The sequence below is a fragment of the Conger conger genome, chromosome 13 (assembly GCF_963514075.1).
Source record: "Conger conger chromosome 13, fConCon1.1, whole genome shotgun sequence".
Classification (NCBI taxonomy): Eukaryota; Metazoa; Chordata; class Actinopteri; order Anguilliformes; family Congridae; genus Conger; species Conger conger.
The window spans coordinates 27028972-27055513 of NC_083772.1; the positions used below are offsets into that span (position 1 = coordinate 27028972).

The 26542-nt window shown below is 42.5% G+C and overlaps 2 protein-coding genes across 5 annotated transcripts; both read left to right on the plus strand.

Annotated features, from left to right (window-relative positions):
- Nucleotides 1-6244: 6244 nt before the first annotated feature.
- ankrd67 (ankyrin repeat domain 67) lies at nt 6245-12739 on the plus strand. The gene is made up of 4 exons (XM_061216102.1): nt 6245-6381; nt 8824-9080; nt 9984-10533; nt 11464-12739. Exons 2-4 carry the CDS (start codon nt 8833-8835, stop codon nt 11920-11922), a joined length of 1257 nt encoding a protein of 418 aa, XP_061072086.1. The 5' UTR covers nt 6245-6381; nt 8824-8832; the 3' UTR covers nt 11923-12739.
- A 3912-nt stretch (nt 12740-16651) lies between these two features.
- Nucleotides 16652-25533, plus strand: ccnl1a (cyclin L1a). 4 transcript variants are annotated; one of them, XM_061216098.1, is made up of 11 exons: nt 16652-16988; nt 17489-17563; nt 18094-18203; nt 20449-20569; nt 20853-20914; nt 23442-23541; nt 23705-23809; nt 23893-24034; nt 24126-24237; nt 24349-24447; nt 24645-25533. In XM_061216098.1, exons 1-11 carry the CDS (start codon nt 16743-16745, stop codon nt 25036-25038), a joined length of 1566 nt encoding a protein of 521 aa, XP_061072082.1. In that variant the 5' UTR covers nt 16652-16742; the 3' UTR covers nt 25039-25533. The 4 variants fall into 4 exon arrangements, with proteins under 4 accessions (XP_061072082.1, XP_061072084.1, XP_061072083.1 ...); XM_061216099.1 differs by lacking the exon at nt 16652-16988 and adding an exon at nt 18779-18818; XM_061216100.1 differs by lacking the exon at nt 24645-25533 and having other exon boundaries at nt 16653-16988; nt 24349-24451.
- The last annotated feature ends 1009 nt before the right edge of the window (nt 25534-26542 follow it).

A 26542-nucleotide genomic window follows, 5' to 3' on the forward strand; every position in this document is an offset into this window, starting at 1 on the left:
CTATTCACCAGCCCACCCCGACACCCGTCTCACAACAAATGGGTTGATTCTTTATTTGAAGGACACAGTATTCTGACAATAAAATACCACCATAAACACTTCATTGCAGTCTGATTGCTAATGGCTCAAGAGAATACGTTTGGCCTTCCAGTGGTGATATGGTACTGTAGGTCTCTCTCTCCTCACATCTCAAATACGACAACACCTTCAGCTGCATCCTGCAAACTGACACCCCAGCTCCGTTCCTGAATCAGTTGCAAAATAAAGGGTTTAGATCAAAGAAGATCCGTAGGACCATGGATGGTTAAGACCACTGGCACAGGTCATTCTTGTATCTCACAGTGGATGTCCTGTCTCCCTCTGTGTCATTTACATCACAAATACCTTCTCATATTAATAGACATCCAGGCAAAGTGATACCAAGAAACAGACATATTTCAAGAAGCTTCCAAGAACCAAGTGTGTTGCCATGCCAAAGGTCACACTAAACTCCCTGTAGAGAAAGACAAAAACAAGCATGTTCCACATACCACTGTGCTGAGAGATATTGAAAGCATGCTGACAATAAGCTCAAGTTCCCTCCGAATAGACTTCAGCCTCTAAATGACTTCTTAATAAAAACTCACTCAGGAGGCGATCCGGCAACTTTCAGCTCTGAAGACCTGGCAAGGGCTAGCATTCTGATGGAGCTGGTGGGAAGAATAGAGGAGGGAAGACACATGAAAATGTCTGGCGTTTCTGGCATCCAACACGAAGCGGGGCAGTGCTCCTGGTGCCACTCGTCCCTCTGAAACCCAAGCCCCTGATCCAGTGCCAGCCTCAGCCTCTCCCTGATGGGTGTACTACCTGCCCACTCATGCATTCACCTCTGCCTGCCAGTGGATATCCACGCCTGGTTGAGCGTGTAGGCCTCAGTAGGTACTGACAGGGCCGCATCACCGGTCCAGTGGAAACCACCAGCACGTGGGGGAAGAGTGGCAGGCTCTTGGGCTCCAGACCCACCAAACCCTTGGGGAACGCACTTAAACCAATAAACAGGGCTGCTTGAAAAATATACACAGACTGCCGATTTGTCCATAATTTTACCTGCTCCCCCTTCCTACAGCCCTGAGCCCGATTCAAGCTGAAAGCTGAAAGTGGTTCCCTTTTAGACAGCTAACCACACACAAGCTTCCCAAGAACGATTTGCCACTTTCATGGGGTAGTACACGTTGGTGATAATTCATGTCAATTCCCCCCAAATTATATTTCAAAAATTTCAAAAATTTCAAAATGACACATAGTTGAGGCCTTTCCAAGTGATGGTGCTTTCAAATTCAGTGCCCAAAATGAAGTTAGAGTCTTTTTTGGTAAGTGGTTAAAACAAACCTTTTAAGGACAGCCTGTTGACTTAAAACTACTTATATTTATTGTCTTGCCTTCTCCTGTCATGGTCCATGTTGTTCTTTATAGTCCATTGGTTTTGTTTGCTGTAGTGGAGAATTATTATTGAGAATATGACAATGACAATAACAATAACTTATTGTTATTATATGACAATACGTTTTCTGCATGGTCGGGCAAGGGTACTGATGATGTCGCTGAGCAAAGTTTGCTCTCTAAAAATGCATAGACCCTTAGATCAGACTTTTACCATAACAGGATACAGGTTTTCAGTATTTTATAAACATAGTAATGAACTAGTAAATTGTTCTCAGCAGACGACAATGAGATAATGCACAATCTCCATTTAAAACAGCATGAAATGGTCTATTTCCAAATATGTTGTTAGAATGAAGGCATATAATTAATAACAGTAATGTCCTTCATGTGATATCAATTGTTTTGTTGTGCTCTACACCACTTAGCTTCACATGGAATCAAAACCTGCTCCTACTGAAATACATACTACAAGTCAAAGTGAGCTCAGGGATTCTGAGTCTCAGTGTGTGTTCATCTGAGTTAATTTGAGACAGAAGTGTTCTGAAAAAAGAATTATGTGTAAATCTGTATATACCATAGATTTTAATGGGCCAATCAATTACATGAAAATTGTTTTGTCAGCAGAGGACCAAAAGGGTTTTAGTATCATGGTTAATTTGAGATATGCTTATGCTGGTCATTGGTATTGTTAACATATGTTAAGCATTATGGCAGCCATTATATCTATGTTATTCTGAGGCCAAAGCTATCCATAACGAAAAGTGATTTAAATCTGTAAACAGACAGGGTGAGCTGCTTGGGATTGTCAGTCATGTTATGGTCAGTGAGGCACTTTAAATGAGAATTATCATTAGAGGGCCATAATCACTTCAAGCCTAAACTAAGCACAACCAGCTCTCAGAGCCTGGATTCTTTGCCCCTCACAATCCAAGGAACAAACAGTGTCTTCACCCAACTACTCCTGGCTCCATAAAATGCGAGTCATGCTTCTCATAAACACCAGGTGGGAATTCATAAAGTACCGTACATTATGATGAAGAATATGCTGTACATGTCCCCCGCTCCCCACATTTTAACATCGCAAAAAGCCCACTATTAAGTCAACTCATATAAAGTATGTTTTATACTACTAGAGTACATTCCATCCATTGGAACTCTGTTAGAGGTTAACACTCAATTCACACTCAACATTTTATTGTGAAAGTTTATTTTCTTAATTTTCCTCTATAGTAAAAATCTACTGATATTTACAGACGTTCCTGGAAGCTGTGCAGACATGGTAGGCAATAGTCACTTCTGAAAAGAAGACATTCTGTAGTCATTGTGTAAAGTACTCTGGCTTACAGTAAAAGTGAAAGAAACTGTCCAGTGAGGTTTTCCACTTGGCTTTTCCCATATGGTGTAATTTTAGCGTAGCAGAGGACACATCTGCTAGTGAAAGTGCGTGCCACAGAGAGCGTGCTGACACATCCTCTGTCTGCGCACGCACACATGCAAACACGTACATACAAACACATATTTAATGGCACCATGGTGCTCTTGGCCCTTTTCAATTTTCATTCTTTGGATTCTCTCACTTTGGTGCCCACTGGATTTATGCACAGTCATTTTACTTTGGATTCCTGAGACCGACACAAACTGTGCACTTCGGAAAGGGGCCGCACGTGTTTCTAATCGCATCCACTGCTCATTATTTACGAACACCCATGGGGTGACACTCCATCTTAATTACTCCACATTTCACATTAACAAGCTTTTTGTTCTAACAATGTTTATATCTTTTCAGTCAGTTATTGCCGAATAGGTATTATACAGTGAATGCCTGTACTAATAAGAGTGGAGCTCATTGTTAAAACACAAATACAAACAGCACTTTTGTCATGGTGAGGTCTTATAGGATTATACGCTTTACAGTAGTAACCTTGCAGGTTCACTGTTACATTAGGTATTGTAATTCAATCTACCATGGCTTATACCAACATACTTTGGTACCTTTGCCAGCAGCATTGAACACAGTAGATGAGAAGTATTACAATTCTTCCATAATTATAGAGAGATTAGAGAAATTGTAGATAAATTACATATTAGATACATTTTCCAGCTTTTCAACCATAAAGTCTCTGTGTCTTCAAGGTGATACTGTATGTATGATCCCATTCACAGATGTATAAATAAAAGGCAGCAATGATTGTAACACATTGTATTTCCATTTAAATATTTTTAAATGGGAAGGTTTGCTGTGGAAATACCTTTACATTGTTGTTATTCTGTAAGTTATAACTACCAACAGTCTATCTTTTCTCCTCCTATTTGAAATTCTCTATTCCTTTGTCATTTATTTCTTCCAACAGTTTGGGAGGCGCGCACACAGGCACCTGTGCCTTCCAGCTCACATAAAGCACTGACATGGTCAGGGTCTCCACCCAGCATTACAAATAAGTCACTGCATTAAGACTAAGTCCCTCCGCTAGATGTATTCCAGTCCAAAAAATCCAGGAGATTGTGAAGAGTGATTCACCCAAAGCAGTCTTTATCCAGCTCACTCAATTCATTCCCTACTGCCAATCACATTCAGTCCTTGAGATTTGTTTGCTGCATTCTGTTCACTTCTAATAACCTCTTCTCTGTAATCTTTTATGACAGTATTAGTCATCAACTGAGTGAGCTAAACAACCAAATGAAAGATTTGACAATATGCAAACGACAGAAAGGACCCGATATCAATCATGAAAGCAGTTAACATAGACAGCACCCAGGAGAAATCCAAACTGCATCCAATGATGAATCATGTTCAATGCTCAATGGATATTTTACAATTCCCACAAGTTAGTGAATCCTGCTGCTTCAGAACTCTAAGATTTCAACAACAAGCATGACACAATTTCAGGCCCAGAACTTTATTCCTTTAGTCCAGACCTGGATCCACTCCTATCAGGGAACATCTGACCTGGCCTGTCTCTGGAATCATGCCCGTCTGTATTTTGTAGCACTGCTGAAGTAATTGTGGTTCACAGCACCTCAAACCAGCAGCCTTCAGGACCACACTGCACACAAGCTTTATTATCATTGCTGTGTTTCCCTTCTTTTCTGACAAGGAGGCAGCTGTCCCTTAACTATTTCTGTCCTTGACTGCACTGGGGGTTTTTGGAAGGAGAAATGACAAATGCATAGGGGATGGGGTGGACACAGATAATAGTTATCACTGTAGTTTCAGTTACGCAGAGGGTCTGGGCAAGTATACAATCAGTTCACATGGCTGACTTCATTTAGTGAACTACTACGCAGTAGTTCTATGAATATTGATGGAAAAGAGCATGTGCATGAATGCCCACCATAAGAGAACTGCAATCCAGACAGGGATTACTTTGTGTTACTGCCCCCTTGTGGTACTGAACTTAGAGTGTGCTGTATAAGCTTATATCTCCCCCTTGTGGAAAATGTTTGTGATATACAGAGTGACTGAATATTTGACCAAGTTGTGCAATTGTTTATGTAAGTGTGTAAATTGTGTTAAATTTCATTAATAATTCATCAAATGCATTAAACTGAGTGTATGGGGAAATGTGTCTATTCATAAGTCCTTTTTTGGGTTTTGGATGAACAGCCTAGTTAACACGTTTAAATAAAGTTAATTATCTTAGGCCAGGGTACATAAACTGTGTAATAATGGATACATGGCATGGTTTTAAAAAGAAGCAAAATCGTACATTGTCAGTAAAGAAAATTACTTAAAGTTATGGCATTAAAAATGGGAAAACACATAAGCTATGTGATAAGTTCTTTGTGAATAATAAATATGAGGCCTGGATGCAACAGTATACACACACACACACACACACACACACACACACACACACACACACACACATATTCAGTATAGGGTATATATTGTTTTTTGAAAGCCAGAAGGAAACAGAAAACTTTCCAACTAACTGAAAATGGGTTGAAGTGGAGTATATTTCTTTCTCACACACATATGTCCTGTGGTAACCAGAGATAAAAAAATAAAATTATCTCAGTATGTGAAGTCCCTTATTTTCAAACAGTTCAACAATGTTGAAGCTGTGTAGACATATTTGATCTCATAAGAGAACATTACTGCTATCCCACTGCCAGCAGCCATCTGTGAAAGGCATGTTTGCTTGGATGAGAATTTCAAGTACAATCGAAACAAAAAAAAGTTGGACTGAACATTTTATGTGGAAGATCACATTAAATGATTAGTGGACTATGATGTGCAAACAATCACCAGCATTGTGGATTTCCTTCTTCTGCAAAGCTACAGAATATTCCAGGCAATGTGGGAGGGAGATTGCTTGCACAATTCTTTTGACACTAATTTAGGCAGACATCGCCTAAATCAAATTCAAATCAATATTTGGCTGAAGCATAATGCCTACATTTATCCTGTTGCCAATTACTTTGTGTTGGGACTAGAAATGCCAAAATATATTTACAATTGTAGAACCCATGTCTTATTAAACATTGTTTTACTTACGACATAATTACAGGGCGATTGAGCAGTGACTGCATCAACAGAGCAATGAACGTTGGAGTAAAACTGTTCCCTGTGACACTCAGCAAGGTGGGATCTGAGGAGAGGGAGGGTTTGAGACAAGCCCACCTCAGTGTGGGTGGGGTAGTGAGGATGCCATCTGGGGGTGACAGAATCTGAATGGCCACCAAAGGTGGTAGGGGCATGCGCACTGTGGCATTCTAAGACGCTGACGTTCCCCCTTGCCCTCCCCGTAAATAGCATCACACAATATCGCACACTCCTCTCTTAATCCTGTCTCCACGGCAACCACAGTTGGAAGAGAAACATTTTCAGCATGGTATGAAGGGAAGGCGGACGGACTGGAATTTCACGTTAGAATGCGCTGAAGGATTACAGGAAGCTGGCGCTTTTCGGCGAGTTCTGGAGGGCAATGCGCTTCTTCACCGAGTAGACAGCACAAGGTAACTTTGAGTGTCATTTTGTGGAATGCCTTAACTTCATTGGTATGCTCAAGTATTTAGAACAGTAACTAGCATAAGAAAGTGCTGCAGGGTGTGCGAGATGTGAACTGTCCTGTAAGTGACTTTGCCTGACTGACTGATCAACCAAGTGTGTTCAAGAAAGCTGCCAACATTAGATGATAAAGTCCTACGTTAAAACGCCCCCCTACCGGTTCTTTTTAATTCTCTTTATGCACAATTGGTTTCTTGTGTCATAATGAGTAAATTCATGTGAACTTCACAGACCCTGACCCCATGTCTTCAAACGGGTAAAAATGTCAGTGGTGAAGCGTTATTTCCTGCAGCTGAAATCTGATGGATACAAAAGGAGAATTAGCAAGAGGCGTCCGCCCACACAATCGCACGCCCTGACAGTTCTTACGCCCCCATTCCACTGCTCTCAGCTCAGCTTGCCAGAGTGGGGTGAGAGCAAAGCCTTCTGGGTAAAATTCTTCAGAACTGTTAATACCTGGAAAATACACAGTAATATGGAATGCACACTAACTGATAGGTAACATATTCAGGAGGTAGGCTTGTAGGTATATACATGTCAATTAAACAAAAACCTCTGCTTTAAATTTTCATTTTTCGTGTTATTTTTGTCCTTAAAGATATGAATGGCAAAACCAGGGTTTAAGTACTTAATATGCCCGCTGTGCACTTGACAGCTGAAATTGTTCTTGTTGCATGAATTGTACTGGAAATTATTGCCCCCGCCAGATTCTGCAATGAGCTAAAACAGGAAACAAACCTCCTACCTCTGTGATACAATCTGGGCTTGCAGGTTTGTTTCCTAGGTGCGGGCACAGTCATCGCACCCTTGAGAACTCTGCGTAATCTACAGTATAAATAGACTGTTTGTAAAAACGTTATATAAGCCGCTCCGGTTATGAGCTGCTGCTAGCCTAAAGATGAAGAGGGTAGACACTCTGCCTGCTTCATCATAGATGACCATTGAACACAAATGTAAGCAGGTAAATGGTCCTGCTGATTGTGTGAGGACGCCCATGCAATGCTCACATTCCACAATGGCTGATAAAGCAGGTGGGGTTTGAGGAAAGGGGGCAGTCACGTACATAATGTGCTCGATTGTTATGAAACTAGTCTTTTTTTCTCCATCTGTCTGCTTAACACAATCAACTTCTGTCGGTTTGGATCTATTCATATCACTCTCTCTCTTCACTGAATGCAAATAGGTACACCATGTTCTGGGTTGGCATCAAATTTACTCTTTCATGCCAGCGCTTTTCAAGCTTTAGTTCTTCAAGTGAAGAAATAATCGAGAATGCCTAGTATATGCAATTATATAACACAGTTACAATCCAAGGAAACTGAATGTACTAAGATGATTACAAAGTTGAAACATTTTTCAACACCCTATCTGCATATCACCTTTAACTTTTTGAAGGAGCCTTCCAGCTCTAGAGACCATCCTCATTTTTCAAATGAACCTCTCCCATTACAGAGGTATCTTTTGAACTCCAGCTCTAGACTGCTCTGATTGGGGTCACAGATTTTAGGGGGGTAGATTTTATTCAGGGCACAGTGTGTACTGAATGAATTAAATGAGACAATGTATATGAGCTTACAGTGCAAACTGTTAGCTCTGAATTTACATCCATATTGTGTGATCTTTGCATTAATTACAGGCATTATTATTTCTTGACCGCCCTCCCGCTCTGTCCAGTAATAATTCTAGTCTAACGATTTTACTTTTATGCCATTATACAGGTGCAATTCTACTTGATTTCTATTTCATGGAAATAGTTACACACGGAAGGCTACTTGAAAAAGTAGCTAAGCTAGCTAGTCGTTCAGCCCAACCCTAGGTATAGGTTATAGAACACAACACACAAAAACAAAAGTTGGATAGTGGTTGCACACAATATTACTTGGATTGACTTAAAGAATAGCTAGAAATCAGCTGTGGCCAATGGAATATTACGCTTTTAGAATGCAGGATCTTTCTAAATCTGTGTTTTAAAGAAATTCACTTGCATTCTGATGAAAATAGTAATCCTGTTTCTGCCATAATCAGCTCACAAGAATAAAACAATAAATTTAACTTAATGACAAAATTATTTCACAAAGCTGGCTATCTCACTAAGCTTGACTTCTGCACTGAGTAAAACCTGGAAGCCCCCTCAAATATAAGTAAAAATAGGCGCAATAAAATATCAGACTCCATTCATAAGAAATCCATACTAGGCAGCAGCTGCCAATCTGAATAGCCAAAATAAACAGCAACTTGGGCAGCCCTCAATGCACCGGGGCAACAGAGTCCCTCCTGCCTGGCCCAGTGCTGTGGATCTGCCCAGTCCCTCAGTGAACCTGTCCCTTTGTGTCCCTGTCCTTAAGTGTCTCTGTACCTTAGTGTCCCTGTCTCTATCTCTGTGCTTCCAGAGCCTGGCCATGCGTGTCCCTCCAGAGATCCTGTGGGCCTGGATGGAGCTGCACGACTCCGTGTCGCTGTACGCGGCCGAGAAGAAGATCCGGCGCGCAGCCGGGCTGAAGCGTTGGCAGCTGCAGCGCTGGCCCCGCCTGCCCCCGGGGCACCAGCACTCGCCCCTGGACGAGCGCAGACTGCACCACGCCGCCTGGAACGGCTGTCTGGACCAGGTCAAAGCCCTCCTCCAACTGCCCGTGCCGGCAGACTGCCAGTGAGTGCCCTTCCACAGCTCAGACCTGGAGGTAGTCTATATCCCCCCATTCAGTTAGATCTGTGTCACTGCCTTCTGAACTCTAGAGTAAGCCTTCACTCTCTTTGACATGCTCTTTGACATACTGTATGATCCTGTGTCGGTTTAATCAGCCTGCTGTTCTGTAGCATTACTGTGGATGCAGATCTTGAGCACATACTAGGCTTGAATTGATCGATGGAAATAAGCACATACCTGGGTTTAGCAAATATCAACAAATACAAAATATGACAATTTTGGCCAAAGTAACTTATTCCTGAATTTTGCTATTCTGTGGCACTCCTAACCCCAATTGCTCCCGACAAGCAGGTTGGTGCCTTGCATGGCAGCCAGTAGTAGTTGGTGTGTGAGTGTGTGTGTGAATGGGTAAATACGAGGGATCAATTTTAAAGCACTTTGGATAGAAGTTATATAAAAATGCAGTCCATTAACCATTATCATTTAAAAAATTAAAATCAACAGGCTTCACATGGCCAGAATCAATTACATCAGACATTGTCTGTGGTTTTCTAAATTTATCTTCTTACAGAGAATATGGTTTCCATGACTACTCAGACACTTACATTTGCAGGCTTCCATGCACCAGTACATAACCAGTGAACTCAATGAAGCTGATTAGCATAGTTTATACCACAATGATGTTCTTGCTCTTGTGAGATTCAATGATATGTTTTGAATGGCATCTCCTTTAAAATTATCTTATCTTATCTTATCTTATCTTGCTATACATACTAAATGGGATGTAAAACAAAGTCAAGGTTATTTTGAGCATGTAGTGATATTGGACAAAGAGGACACAGATAACACTTTAAGAGGGCGGAGAACCCGGCGTCTTCTCAGTCCATCTGTTGGTCATGTCCGCAGGGACCCCCAGGGCTGGACGGCCGTACACCACGCTGCGTTTGGCGGCCACCTCCATGTGGTTAAGTTCTTGGTCCGGAAGGGCACAGAAATCAACGGCAGGGACTTCTTCAACTGCACGCCCCTCCACCGCGCCTGCTGGAACGGGCACGCGCAGACGGCCGAGTACCTCCTGCAGCAGGGGGCCTCCCACGAGATGCGCACCTGCTCCGGCCAGACCGCACTGCACCTGGCCGCGGCCAACGGGCACCTGGACGCCGCGCGGGTCCTGCTGAGGTTCCACGCCCAGGCGGACTCCAGGGACATCCACAAGTGGACCCCGCTGCACTGGGCGGTGTTCAGCGGCTGGGGGGAGATGGTGGAGCTCCTGCTGGGCCGCGGGGTGACGGCGGACGGGGACGAGGGCAGGGACATGAGCCCCCTGCAGCTGGCCGTGCTGGGCGGGAACGAGGGCAGCGTGGGGCTGCTGCTGCGCCGCGGCGCCAGCGCTAACGCCAGGAGCCAGGATGGGAGGACGGCCCTGCACATCTGCGCAGCCTCCGGCAACAAGAAGGTGATGAAGAGAAAACACGGACAGCACTCTCCGGAAAAAAACTAACTATGAAAATTTAATTTGTGAATGTATGAATCACGCAAAGCACAAATGTGTTGGGAGTTGCCGGTGTGCTAACATGTACAGGAAATATAGTGCATTTCTTCATTATATTTTCGGGGATTCAGCACCCAATTATCAGCAAATCCAGTTGAGCACATTTAAGGTGATCCCATAGTCTTCTTTTAAAATAGACATAGGATTTATTTTCTCTTCTTTCTTCCTTGTGACCACCTCTTTAGAGACCATATGCACCACAAGTTTTATTTCATCTGAGCTCAGAATTCAAATACTGGAGCTAAAATAAAACCTTTTGATGCAGAGTTCAAATAAACTTTGTTGATTCAGTGAAGATTGAGTTTTTTCTACTCAACTTCAGTATACTCTCAATAGTTTTTTTGACTGAGCACATTTTTAAAAAAACAATATACTATACTAACAATATAATATACATAAATACATTTATGGCAGGGCAGGAAGTAGTGTAATCTGCACTCCAAATGATGGTTAGCCAGTGGTTACCATTTGAGATCCTTCACTCAACTGAAATGACATGACTACTGCAGACTACAACTGGCTTTGAACTGCTTTCCAGGACATGCTGTCAACTGTCCAGCAAATGTGTAATATACAGTATGTGTGTATCATGTGAGCATTTCCCCACAGAGACAAACTAGAAAGATATTTGACAGATAACTATAACTACAAAATCACAGAAACTGACACATCATCCAGAAAAAGACATACTTTCTCTACGCCATGCCTACAGCGTATAACAGATTTCTGACTGCGCAGAGGAAAAGATGGGGAGAGGGGAACAGATGGCGCCAGGCAGGATGCAGCACAGTGCTGATTTCCTGTCTTCTTAATGCTGTTTGGTCTCTCCCCAAGGTTCTTCAGCTGCTGCTGGCGGGAGGCGCTGAGGTGGATGCTGTGGACTCGGACCGCACTGCCCCTCTGCACCTGGCGGCGGGCGCTGGCTCACGCACCGTCGTGCACCTGCTGATCCTGAGCGGGGCCGCCCTCAACGCGCAGGACCGCCTGCAGATGACCCCTCTCCACTACTCGGCCCTGCGGGGCAACACGGAGGCGGCCAAGCTCCTGCTGTACTACGGGGCCGAGATAGACACGGCCGAGCGCCTGGGAAGGACGGCCCTCCACTTAGCCTCGGAGAAGGGCCACTGCGAGACGCTGCGTGTCCTGCTGGAGGGCGGGGCCGACCCCTCGCTCCGGTCACACTGGCAGGAGACGGCCAGCGACGTCGCGTCTGAGCATAAGCAGCACAACGCCCTGCAGGTTATTCACCAGCACCTGAGGTCCCGGCAGAAGACCCAGGCCAAGGGCCGGTAACACGGCATCCTGCAGTAGCTGCTAAAACAAGACTACAATTACAGCGGTGCCGTTTGTTACAATTCACATGACGCAGTCTATATACACTGAAATGGCGATTTTTTTCAAGCCGAACCAATTAACATTTTCTTTTATTCCAGGAAATGATCATTTAAATATTTGACAAAACGTGTGTATTTATATCCATGTCAATTGCTTAATTTAGCAGTTTGTTAATTGCTAATTCAAAATTAAGTCCCTGCCGTGCATTCAATGGTTTGTGATATTCAGTTGTTTTATCAAATGTATAATAAAAAATAAATGTTGGCACTATACTCCTATATATATATATATATATATATATATATATATATATATATATATGTATATGTCCTAAATGCATACTTTGATGTAACGTAAATATTGTGATACAGACCTACCTATAATTAGGCAATATGTCGCAACTGTATCTCTGAGGATGAAGCACATTATCTTGCAACCAAAGTGGTGACTAAAAATTAAATCAACCACAGATATTCTTACAACATAGGTCATGGGATAGTGAACAATGTAGCTGCTTGCTGCCTTCTTCTTCTTCTTCTTCAGTGCCAGTTTTAAAACCAGCTTCTTGGTGCATTACCACTACCAATTGGGCTGGAGTGTGGAGCAGTAGATTTGCACCTTTTAATCGAGAACTACACTCACCGAGCACTTTATTAAGAACATTTTTACTTCATTATACCAACTTATATAAAATAAAACCTCTTGAATTTCGGGGGGTTCGCTGACAATGCAGTGTTTGATGCAGAGTTCAAATAAACTTTGTTGATTCAGTGAAGATTGAGTTTTTTTGCTGTGTTTCTACTCAACTTCAGTATACTCTCAATAGTTTTTTTGAATGAGCACATTTAAAAAATATATATATACTATACTAATAGTATAATATACATAAATACATTCATGTGATTATCTAATCAGCCAATTGTGCGACAGCAGTGCAAGCAGCAGTTCAGTTAATGTTCACACCAACTATTGGAATAGGGAAAAAATGTCATCTAAGTGACTAATGATGATTGTTGGTGGCAGACAGGGTGGTTTGAGTTTGCAAAGAATGGTGCAAAAAAAGAAAAAGAAAAATCCAATGAGCAGCAGTTCTGCAGACAGGAAGGTGCCAGTAACGCAAATAACCACACATTATAACAGTGGTATGCCGAAGAGAATCTCTGAACACACAACACATCATAACTCTAAGTTGACAGGCTACAGCAGTAAAAAATAAGTCTAATAAATACCTAATAAAGTGCTAACTGAGTATTTGTTCTACTGTTGGAAATCGCCAACTGTGTCCACACAAGCACAAGTTTATGATGAAGCACACTAGTGCCCAGAAAAAATGAACAAATTTGGGAAACATTTGGGCCCCCTGCATGAGGATTTGCCAGATCTGAGACTATAAAATGCTGAGAGGCTGTTAGAACCCATTACTAGACTGTTTATTCTGTTCTCTTCAATCCAGAATTATGTCAGGCTAGAATGATTGCAGATCAGGGGTATACAGTGCATTCCATGAGTATTTGAACAGCAGTACAATTTCTATTTTTTGGCTCTGTACTCCAGCACATTAGAATTGAAACAAAACAATGAGTTACAGGTTAAAGTTCAGACTGTCACCTTTAATTTGAGGGTATTCACATCCATAGCTCTGATCCATTTTGGAATTATGTTCCCAGCATTCCTTTAAAACAGCCATAGTAGGATGACAGTTTCTGTACCCTTGCAGATTAACCAAATACACAAGCATTAGGTTGAATCTCCTCATTCTTAGAGGCATTTCACTCATTTCCATCCGCATTGCTGTTACTGGGGATTTTTTAAACGAATCACTGCATATTTTAAGAGCTAGAGCTTGTTAATCATCTAATTTCTTAAGGTGTGTATTTGCTGTGGGCATATGCAATGCATCCATATTCTAGGACTGGTCTCATGAGGGGCCAGAATATTTAGCAGAAATGTTCTATTTGCTCCCCACTCCTGTCCTGATAAGCAACTAAGTCCATTGATAACGTTTTTCATATTTATTTCTACCATTATTCTTTGTTGGTCTCAGCCTATTCTTTCTACATTCTATGGTCTAAGCCTATTTTTCTCCAGTTTTTGGGCTGAGCGTTAGCGGCCTACATCAGTCACTCGCATGACGTTCAATATAAGCACAGAGAGTTCCGTACGTCTACAATCTTCCCATGTTACACTTCGAGGCATAAAACTGAACGATCGCGATACTCGCGGAATGATATGTTCAAAAGTGAATGGGGAATAGGTTATGTTTTCCTGGAAACGACGTCACGGGAACTTCCCCCGCCAGTGTCTCAATTGGCTAGCATGGGACTTCTGTCTTTACAAATTTGTCATTTAGCAGACGGGATATTATTACAATTAGCTTAATTCGATTACGAAAAAAATTAAGCTATATATTACTTCAAGTTCATGAACGTGACCTGTCACGAATTTACACTACTTGTTTACGCCAAATTCTGAGTCTACCATCTGCATGTCGCAGCAGAAATTGAGATTGCAGGCAACACTATTTCGATCTTCAACTGTCCTGTTTTGGTGAGCCTTACTGCAGCCTCAGTTTCCTGTTTTTAGCTGTCGTTCATAACCATGGGTCTTCTGCTGATATAGCCCACCCACTTCAAAATTTGATGTGTTCTGAGTTCAGAGATGCTCCTCTGTGTACTACTGTAGGAATATGTGGTTACCAACACTGTCACCGTTCTGTTCCACTGAAATAATCTAATAAAAAATAAAATATACTGAAATCAGTATAGTTATTTACCATTTCTATCTTCGGAGTCGATTTTCTCAAAACCTGATTTTGGATGATATTACAGGACAGGAACATTTTTCTCAGCACATTGTCATCCCATGAAACTTTGCAAACCTTTACTCCATGTCCAGGAAAGTGTTTTGAGCCAAGTATTCTTGTTACAAGCTTTAGGGGCTGGTACAGCATCACAAATCTCATTGTTAGATCCTGATAATAAATAATTTTTTCTTAACAAAAAATCTGAAATTCCTGTTGGGTATTGGTGATAAAAGAAAATGCCTCAAAACAATCTTCAACCACGTCTTATTTAGAATCTGAAAGAATTATATGAACTTTACTTGGTTCAGATTATAGATATACGTAATTGTATACATGTAATTTACGCCATTTTGAATAAACTATGCATTACATTACATTACATTACAAGTCATTTATCAGACGCTCTTATCCAGAGCGACGTACAATGAAGTGCAGTTCAAACACAGGAACAAGTGTGAAGAGGACAGACCCTAGAGGACAGTGCGGTTCCTAGTCCAAGCGTGACCATACAGATACAGTTGGAACCCTTGAAGAATACATCAACTTCTGAAATAGCATACCACAGTTGGCAGCAAGAATACCCCAAGTACATCCATCCATCCATTATCTTAACCCACTTATCCTGAACAGGATCGCGGGCATAAATTGGGTCAAAGGCAGGAATACACCCTGGACAGGTCGCCAGTCCATTGCAGGACACACACAACATTCACTCACACTCATACACCCACACACCCACACACTCACACACTCATACCGATGAGCAATTTAGACTCTCCAATCAGCCTAACCTGCGTGTCTTTTGACTGTGGGAGGAAACCGGAGTACCCAGAGGAAACCCACATGAACACGGGGAGAACATGCAACTCCACACAGAGAGGCCCCGGCTGACCGGGATTCGAGCCCAGGACCTCCTTGCTGTGAGGCGGCAGTGCTACCCACTACACCATCCATGCCGCCTACCCCGAGTACAACAATATAATATCTAATACAACACAACAATATCTATATATTACTATATATAAATATACAAGGCTAATCATGGTGGTGAGGTAGGGGGGGGAGGTGCAGCCTGAAGAGATGAGTCTTATGGGAATGAGCTAATTATCTTTTCAAGTCCATACCTCATGATAATTGAAGTATGTACCTCTGAAATGATCTGAAAGACCAATGATGCTTTTTCAGTGGAACATAACCTTAAGTTGAACCAGTCTGGACATTCTCCTCTGGCGTCTCTCATGAACAAGTTTTGTGCACAGAACTGCTGCTTACTAGATGTTTTTTGCTTTTCACAGCATTCTCTGTAAACTCTAGAGACTACTGTTGTGAAAATCCAAGATCAGCAGTTTCTAAGATAATCAAACCACCCCATCAAACACCAACAATCATTTTGCGGTCACTTAAGATCACATTTCTTCCCCATTCTGATGTTTGCTCTCAATAAAAACTGAACCTCTTGACCAAATGGTTGGCATTTATATAGCGCCTTTATCCAAAGCGCTGTACAATTAATGCTTCTCATTCACCCATTCACACACCAACGGCGATTGGCTGCCGACCAGCTCGTCAGGAGCATTTGGGGGTTAGGTGTCTTGCTCAGGGACACTTCGACACAGCCCGGGCGGGGGATTGAACCGGCAACCCTCCGACTGCCAGATGACTACTCTTGCTGCCTGAGCCATGTCTGCATGCATTTATGCAGTGAGTTGCTGCCACATAGTTGGCTGATTAGATATTTGCATTAACGAGCTGGTGTACAGGCCTACTAAATAAACCGATCACTGAGTGTAAAAGTGGCCCACTTATTTTCTGTTCTATTTCTTACTGTGCAACGAAACGCGGATGAATATAGTCATCCGGAGATAGAGTAGCTGTGGTTTGACAGCGTACTTGCGTCATAGACGTACCGTCCCTTCCTCATCTGTTCCAGGCTGGCTGCTTGTGTGTCGTGTAGTCTGGTTTCAATTGAGGAAAAATGGCCACTGGCGCTTTCCCGACTGCTCCTAACGTTAACACTTCCACGAGTAATGAGGGGATACTTATCGGCGATAGGGTGTACTCAGAGGTTTATCTCACAATTGACAACTCGCTTATACCAGAGGAAAGGCTCTCGCCCACACCGTCTATGCTCGATGGCCTCGACCTCCACTCCGAGACGGACCTACGCATTCTAGGCTGCGAACTAATCCAGTCTGCCGGCATTCTTCTACGGTTACCGCAGGTATGTGTGCGTTATTGTATATGTTCATTCAACAGTAACCATTGTTTCAATAACTCGACTAAAAATGAATCGTTTAAGAGCAGTGATCAATCAGAAATTCGCACATAGCGTGCGTAAGCGTTAGGTAGCTAAAACTAGCTAGCTACCTCACTTTTTCTGGGGTCATAGTCGCTAACGTTAAAAAGCACTTTGCTATCCATAGCGAGGATAGCTTAGTTAGCATAAGTATGCTAGCGAGAATGTGTGAAACATTGAGCTAGTTTGTTATTTTTTTTAATCGATTGTGTAGCGTTATATCGCGTAACGTTAACAACATTTAGGTTTCATGTGAGTCATATTTAGTTATTAGCCGTTCACTTAGCAAGCGATACAATGAGCTTTTAGTCGCCTTGTTATTGAGAATGAGTAATGACAAATACAAAATGGCGGACACCATATTGAGGGCGCCTTCAGTGAATCGGCTACAATGCCATTAAAATATTTTCCCTTTATTTTTGTAGGTGGCCATGGCTACTGGACAAGTCCTGTTTCATCGATTTTTCTACTCGAAGTCTTTCGTCAAACACAGCTTCGAAGTAAGTGCCCTGTCAGTTGCGATGTCGGAAGTGAACGTAATTACAACGCTTTTGCTGGCAGCCATGTTGTGTGACTAACATGAGCTATCGTTAGCTAACAGATACTTGCGAGCTTGGTCAGCCAGGTAAAGTTAGCAAGACGTTCTTACTGGCAAACAATTGTGTACGAAGTGTGAAGCGGATGCAACTATTAGCCAATGTAATGCAGATGAACCAAATATAGCGCAAGTTGAGTCACTTGAAATCACATGTATTTATTGTCCGTGGTTGCCGGTAGTTAGTATAGAAGTAACCCGTCTTACAGTTGGCGTCAGCCAGAAGTGTCCTAGCTAGCTAGCGAATATAAATCTTTGTTACTCCATACGAACAAAGACAGTTGGCAAACGGACCTGGTTTACGCTTAAGGACAAATGTCCAGCAACGTGGTTCGAATGGTCGAGTACATTTATTTTTAGTTCATTTGTATGCGTTTCGGCCACTACCTCCATTTTGAGCCGCGCATTACCCAAAAATGTGCATTGTTTCCCCAGATTGTTGCCATGGCCTGCGTGAATTTGGCCTCCAAGATTGAGGAAGCCCCCCGACGAATAAGGGACGTGATCAATGTTTTCCATCACTTGCGACAATTACGAGGAAAAAGGTAAGCATCTTATTCTAGTCTTGTCTTCCGATGTTACAAACCAAACGTTGAATGCATTTTTCCTAAACCTTTTGTGCCACCACCCCCGCAGCTTCCTTACAGTCTAGAGAACTGTTCTGTTGAAACCTAATTACTGATGTAAATTTCATTATCCTGTTTTCATAAACCAAATTTTGTAAGTTGATGACCTGTCTTCATTACTTGGAAATGGTTTGCAATGCTTTCATTTGAATGACTTATGTTTGGTGTGTGAATGTTCAAATTCATCTTAAAACTTTTCAGTTCTCTTCAATTGTGATTTTAAGGGTAATTATAGACACGTGTCCTTTCAGATTAAGTTATTGTCTCAACCTTAATTCTGTTTTATTTAATAGGTTACATTACAAATGCAATTTGTTTGTTTAGAAATTGTATCTTCATATTCTAAAGATACAGCACCTTCAACCTGTGATCAGCAGGGCTAAGACAAGGGTTTAGATTTCCTTTGTCTTTTTGTATTAGAGGAATCTGTTCAGTATTAAAACAGGGCCGTGGTATTAACTTGAGTTCTTTTTTCCCTTGCAACCAACTAACAGCGACCAGCTACATTTACCAAACCCTGGGTGATGTGGAATGGTACGTAGAGATGAAGCTGTCGGCATGGCAACAGTGAGCGAAGTGTCGCATTCCCCCCTCCCCCGGGAGAAGCCAGTGGTCTGAGAGCGGGTCACTGGGATCGGGGACGACAGGTTGGCCGCTGGTTCGAGGCATCTTGGAAACTCCTGTACCTCAGTCTAAGCTTTTGTCTCTACTGCTGGTGCAGATGGTAAACTTAAAAAATAAAGTCACTGCAGTCAGTGTAAATTGCATGCCACAGCGTTCACAGAAACAGCACTTACACATTGTATGTAGGATTTAAGTGTGTGAATATAAGTCCCCACATCACTGATGTACACAAGAACAGGTCCAGTGCCTAGACAACCCTTTGAGAAATTGTTGGCAACTGTCCATTGCAACAAGTGGCTAACGGCTTGTTGTAGGATTCCACGCTTATACCATCTTTGTCTTTCGCGTGATTTAAAATAAAAAATACTCATGCTTTATGTATAATTTTACATGTTTGTAGGGTGTATTGTTATTGTAGTTAAAATTTAGGATCATAGCTGTAGTTGTCGGAGCTGGTCTGATTAGTGATTTGAATTTATGTTCGGCAGTCTTTGCACAATACAGTCTTTGACTACATTAGCTTTTGTATACCTACTATATATTTGTTGGGACCATTATAGTAATATGATTGTTGACCATATGTCTGCAAAGCTGAAAATGGCACTAATGGCTGCATTGATCTACTGTAGAAGTTCCGCTTGATTCCTACAAATTGGTCTATTGGCGTATTTGATTAATGGAGTTAAGTCGAGGTAAATGCATAGAGCATAAATTATTACTTGGTGGTCATCCATGATATGCTTAGCATTTCACTAGAGTTTTAATACAAGCTAGAGCTGTCCAGAAGCTCAGGTTTCTGTTGGTTTTGCTATAGTTGGATGGCCCTGATGATCCTGCTTTTAGTTATGGTCTGAAAGCTGCATTGACGGGAGCAAGGTTTATTTTTAACACATCTGACTTGCAACCTTAGAGGAAAAACCGTGAAGCTCTTCTCAAAGTGTGTGTATTGGATGAGCTGAAAATGTTTAACCAAAAATCCGTGCAAGAAACTGAATTGAGATGAAGAACATGCAGCATCGGCACTTTTGCTGTGAACCTCGGCCTGTCTAGATGGCAGGCGTGACAACTAATTGTAATGTTTATACATAAGAGTTTCAGAAGGGCTAAATTTAATCTGAGGTAGATTGTCTTTTTGAATTGAAATTATTGCAAAGTGGCATGTGGAGGTGTTCACACTGAAAATTTGGTAACTTTAATTGAGAATATTCACTGAAATGACAGATGTGAGTGGCAGTTGTCTGAACATTTCCTGTGTGTGGAACGTGACTTTCTGTTGAAGCTGTGGTGCATGGTCAGAGAGGCTGCACATCGGTTGTTTAAGTTTCTTCTGAGCGGCAGTATTCAAAAGCTTCTATTGCTGGTACAGGAGTAAAAAAAAAAAAAAAATTAGGATCTGTTGCCTTTAGTTGGTTGAAAGGGAAAACTTAACTAAAGTGGCCAGTTTTTATTTCTTTTTTTTGTTTGTTTTTTTATTTTATTTTGGTTTTTCTTTCGTTTTTTGCCTGGGAGACATTTTTTATTTGTTTCCTTTACAAATCAGGAGCCCCAATCCATTGATTCTTGATCAGAACTACATTAACACCAAAAACCAGGTTATTAAAGCGGAACGGCGCATTCTGAAGGAGCTGGGATTCTGCGTTCATGTCAAGCATCCACATAAGGTGAGAGCCACACTGAGCATTCACACCAGTGCTGCTGTTGCACCATTGTAGCTCCAAGACCGCACACACAACACTGCATGTGTTTTGCAAAGCTATAGTATTTGAACAGTGACACTATTTAGTCTTTGCAGAGAGCACACCCGTTTCCTGTTGGTGGCTAGCATTGTGTTGAGTGTAGATTACATTACAGGCTGCCTTTGGTGTGCTATTATGGTTGACACATTTACACAGAACTCACCAGAGTAACTGTCTCAAGGTACATAATTTGTGACGTCTGTTACAGATCATTGTCATGTATCTACAAGTTCTTGAATGCGAGAACCAGACGCTGATCCAAACAGCATGGTAAGTAGACGCCTGATCACTTGTGTGTCTGCTGTCGTGTCCTAATTAACCAGCCAAATTGTTTGCTTCAACATTCTGTAATGTTGCTGTTTCTACTTCTCTTGAATTTCTTATTCAAACTTCTTTGTCTTGTGTTTTCATGGCTTGAGACTTTTCATTTATGAAATTGAAAGGAGAACTCAGTTTAACTTTGTCCTTTCTTTCTACTCTTTGATTAAAGGGTAGTCCATGATGGTAAGTGTCATAAAGAACCTCTGAACTCTGCTCCAACCACATGACCTCAGGGATCTCCCCCATTGGCTGCCCTTCTCGAGACAGCCAATCCAGTGAGAGCTCTCTGCCGAGAATCACTGAAGGGGTCCTATTCCATCTGGCAGCATCACCTTGTTTTCTTGGGGTGTCAAAGGATTTGTATTTTTATTTTTTGGCTTCTAGGTGTAAATGTTACCTTTTTTTGTAGTTCTGTAGATTTTAAAACTGCACTCTATACTATATTTCTCATTACGTAAATGCATCCTAAGGGGTAAATATCAGTTTCCTTTCATTTCAGCAGTTTAACTGTAGATAAACTGTTATGCTTTATTGTTGTTGCCTGCTATCCTAAACTGACATGGTCTCCAGAGCTGTCTTTCAGGCCTCTTCCTGCGCAGGCTTTGTCGCCAAGGACCTGTTCTGTCATCGTCTGCATTCGCTAGCTCTATCAATTAGTTTGCTCGTGTGCGTCCTTTTTAGTTGTGCCGGAGCTGGTAACAGTCAAGCGTTAAAGCTCCTTTTTTTTTTCTCTCTCTTTTTTTTGAGCAAGTGGCAGGCGTTTTCTAGCTTTCTGTCTTAATTAGGATTTTTGCCCATACCAATGAAGGATGTACCGTGAGCATGTCTATACATCTTTTTGGGGGGGTGGGCAGGGGGTATGCATTTCAACTGTATATGGTGAAGGACGAGGAGTCAAAGTACTAGGTACTAGGCTTCTTTAAATTCAGAGGGTTTGTTTGTAGAATAGCTCATTTACAAGCTTCCTTCCTTCAATTTTTGGCCCTGCATTAATATAAATATAAATACATTAAGTTGATGTTTAGCTAACTGCTGATCATTTAAATTTCCTTGATAATAAGTTTGTTAATTATATTGATTAGCTTGTTGGCAATCCAGATTGTCAAATGCAGTGTTCCATGATGGAATATTTCAAACGTGTAGCTGTAGCCTTTCACCAAATAGCCATGGTAATTTATAAACCAGGTGGTATCCTAATCAGCTTAGTAGTTGGAATATTTATTTACAGTCCACACCGAATGGCCTGGCTGCAACTGATATAGTTTGGGCTGTAACGATCACTAAATTTTAGTTGACGATTATCATGCAAATAATTGCGATTAACGATTGAGTTCTCTTTTTCTTTTTATGACTCCATATATAATGGGGAAAATAATACACACCATATGAAGAAGAGACCAACAAAAATAGCTTTGTAAATGATTTCTTAGTGTGGATTGCTTTGTAACTTGCTGCTTTGTAAACAAAAAAGACTAATAACTTAAACAAATAACTTCAATATGCAAAGCCTATTACTGAAAAAATACAAATGAATGATTGAAAATGACAGGTACCAATAGTCAAAATAAACAATATCCTATGGCCAAATGTATACTTGTCCAAAAAAATAACAACATCCAAAGCCACAAAAATCCTGCTCCTCATCGATAGTCGTTGGCAATTCTTCTAGCCTAATAATTTGCGCACATGTTTCACTTCTCGCAGTGGCACATGGATTGATTTATTATTTGGCTAGTTCTAAAACGATGGTGTCGGCTTGCATAACGCAACGAAAAAGTGGTTGAGGGCGTGTTTTTCTGTTTGCGTGTGTATATGTTTGGATTGGGATGGAGGGGCAGGGTCACATCTATTTTTGTTCATTTGTTTTTTTATTTAATCTTTTATCCCAAGTAGAAAGTCTGGCCCCTTTCTCCTGACTTCTCACTAAATGTCCTCTGTGTAAAACGATCTACCCATTGCCACCATGTTAGGTTGCTGTTTATTTTCACCAAAGTTATGACACTGGTCAGGATGTTGTCTTTGTCCTGCAGTTGGGCCAGGAACAACCTGTAGAAATCACGTGAAGTATATATTCTAGGATAATGGAAGCATATCTGTATGTTCATACCAGTTGCCTCACCCTTTCCCCCTACTACACATCAAGCGCACTTAAGGAATATGGAATGCCGTATGTAGAAGTTGCTTTTTTTCCTTCAATTATCTTGCACAAGGTGAAGTTAGTTTGTGCTGCATGCATCAGAATTTCCATGACACCCCCCTTTTTTATTTTAATTTTTTTGGTTGGAGCGCTTTCATTTGTGGTGTATGTAAGTCTTGCTGTCACCCATGGACACACTATAGAAAGCAAAGAAAGAAAAGGACAAAGCTAAATTGAGTCTCCATAAGTGTTGAAATGCATTATACTTGTCAGTCTATCCTCTTTCAAAAGAAATGAGGAGTAGGATATTTTGCATTGTTCTATGGTTTTGTGTTTTAGGAATTACATGAACGACAGCCTCCGGACAAACGTGTTTGTGAGATTTCAAGTCGAGACCATCGCGTGTGCCTGCATTTACCTTGCTGCTCGAGCTCTTCAAGTGGGTATCTCTGTCTCCATCTGCTCTCAACTCACCCGTAATCAGTCCCCCACCTTCCACTCCCTTCTCTTATGCCTCAGCTGTTGTTAACCTGGCTGCATTCTTGCTGACTGTCCTGTTCAGCCTGTCTGGGTCTCATATCTACGTTCTGTCTGATCACCAGATGGCCCTGCCCTCAAGACCACACTGGTATCTACTGTTCGGAGCCACTGAGGACCAGATTAAAGAGATCTGCATCACCACCCTGCGGCTGTACGCCAGGAAGAAGGTGTGTCCTTGCGTTGTCCTTTGCAGTCGGCATCTCAGTTCCTCGGGTTAGTGTGGGTTCTAAAGTTAAATCTTGTTCTTCAGCCAAATTATGAGTACCTGGAGAAGGAGGTGGAGAAGAGGAAAATGGCCCTGCAGGAGGCCAAGCTGAAGGCCAAAGGGCTGAACCCCGATGGGACCCCTGCCCTGTCCAACCCTGGTGGCTTTTCGCCCGGCTCCAAACCATGTGAGTGCCAGCCCTTCTCCCTCCTCGCTGGATGAAGTCCCTCCCCATCGTGTGCAGTAATGGCTAATGGTACCATTTTTACATTCTCCAGCATCTCCAAGGGACCCAAAGGTGGATGAGAAGTCCCCCAACCCCCAGACACAGAAGGTGGTGAAGAAGGAGCCAGATGACCGGCCGCAGAGCTCCAAAAGCCCCCACAATGGGTGAGTCTCAGCACCCCTTCAGCAGCTGGGAGCTCTGCTGTGTGGTCCTCCAGTTGAGCTTAGACAAGGGTTCTTTGTCTGACAGTCATCTGTGTTCTGTTGTCCTCCCAGCCTCAGGAAGGACAATAAGCTGAGCCGGAACAGCAGGAGTGTGAGCCCCTCGCGGTCGAGAACGAGGTCGCGGTCACGGTCTCGCTCCCCTCGTAGACAGTAAGTACTAGGCTTTTTCTTCCCCACCCTCCCAGAGGGAGGTTGAGTGCTGAACGCTTCCATTTGGTGGTTGGTTGATTGAAATAGGTCTTGTCGGATTCGTCTTGAGCCCGGTCCCGCGGGGCCCGCTGTCAGCTAGAACGGTTGTGGTTTCTCCGAGCTCCGGTCTGATCGGCTCTGTCCCCTTCCGTCTCCAGTTACAACAACCGGCGGAGCCGCTCGGGAACCTACAGCTCCCGCTCACGCAGCCGGTCCCACAGCCGCAGCCCGTCGCCACGGCGACACCAGAACCACGGCCCGTCGCCGCTGCTGCCCCACCTGAAGCCCAAGCACCGGGCCGACGACCTCAAGCTGCAGGGCCGCCACGGCCACAAGAGGAAGAAGTCCCGCAGCCGCTCGCGGTCCACCAGCAAGACCCGCGACCGCGACCGCGGGTCCTCCGACGCGGCCGCCAAGAAGCACAAACACGAGCGCGCCGGGGGCGGCGGCCATCACCGGGACCGGCGGGAACGGTCCCGCTCCTACGACCGCGCCCACAAGGCCAAGCACCACAGCAGCAGTCACTCCAGCCACGGCCGACACCGGCGCTGAGGGTCCACCGGACCGCTGGGCTCGGACTCCCAGGCCCCACCCCCTCGTGTTTCTGTGCTCGACCTTTTCATTTACTTTCTCTCTTTCTTTTCGCAAAACCTTCAGTTTATGTAAAGTTATGGACTTGAAACAACATTTACAGTGTAAAAGATGGCGTATGCCAGTGTATTACAACGAACGCTTTGATTTATAAAAGCAACATTTATGGAAAAAAAAAAAACAATTCAGGAAAGATCTAGATTTTGCACAGTTCAAAGAAAGGTGAATACCTGGATATGTATGTTTTACTTTTTTGGGCCGACATGTATACAAAAGTTGTGTGCTGTACAGATAAAAGGAAAAGGGTTTCTCTAGATATAGACCTTATTTTTTTACAGCTGGCTGCAGACACTTAATTTCAGACCTCTTTTGTTAGAATCGTGGTGAATTTGTTACACTGGTTTTTAGTCTGCACGTGTTCGTCTGATTTTTACTCAATAAAAGAATGGGTACAAACCCCACTGGCTTTTATTTTACTAACCTAAACTAGATGCGCACGTGAATTCCGTTTTCACGGGTATAGATTAACCTTAGTCCTGGACTATGAGTTGTACGGGGAATTCTAAATCTCGGACTACGCTTAATCTGTATGGGAAACTTCAGTTTCAGCCCTGGACCCTCACGAAAACGCATGGATGAAAATACGCAGTACATAACTACACAGTCTTGAGTCCGCACCATCAAAACCTTATAACTGAGTTCAGGGGAATATAATCATCAAAAGTGAAAATTGCCCCTGCTATTCTAAAGCACCCAGTTAGTCTATTTTCTTTCTTTTTATACTGAGTGCATTCTTCTGGCCCGTCACTGACAATTCGCATTATGAACATTCAAGCCCCTTCATCTCCCTCTCTGCATACTGAATTCACAAATCTTTGAAATCGGTTAGAACTGTCAGATCTTAAATATAAAACAGTTCCAACAGCTTCGCAGCTACAGCCTGATGGCGCTCAGCCTAACCACAGACAGCCGTGAACACGTCATCCTTTTGGGGGAAAATAATATTCCAAACATTTGGCAGGAAATTTTTAACCTTTCGAAGAATCTTGATTTCGTGGAAATTTTGACCAACATTCCAACATTCTGAAGCATTAAGGCGAGGAGCTAGCACTGAGTGAAACCGCTGCTTTCATTTTCATGAAAATAGTTTATATTTACAAGCAACGGAGGTGTCTAGATATAAAACCAAACCCGATTTTAGCGAGTGCGTCGTCGAATAGAAGTATTGTTTTGGTAATCAATCTTCGATTTAAAACCATGTACCGTCATCTTAATCCATTGCATTCTTTTTAGATAAGGATTTTTATTGAATCTACTTCCGCAACATTTTCTGATTGAGGGCACTGCCTAAAATGCCCATGCTTGTGCATATCGGATCGGAATACGAACAATTTCAAACAGTTGATTCAATATTTGCCTGGGGGGTAATGGTGTTGAAATTATGTACGTCCCCTGGAGAATAAAT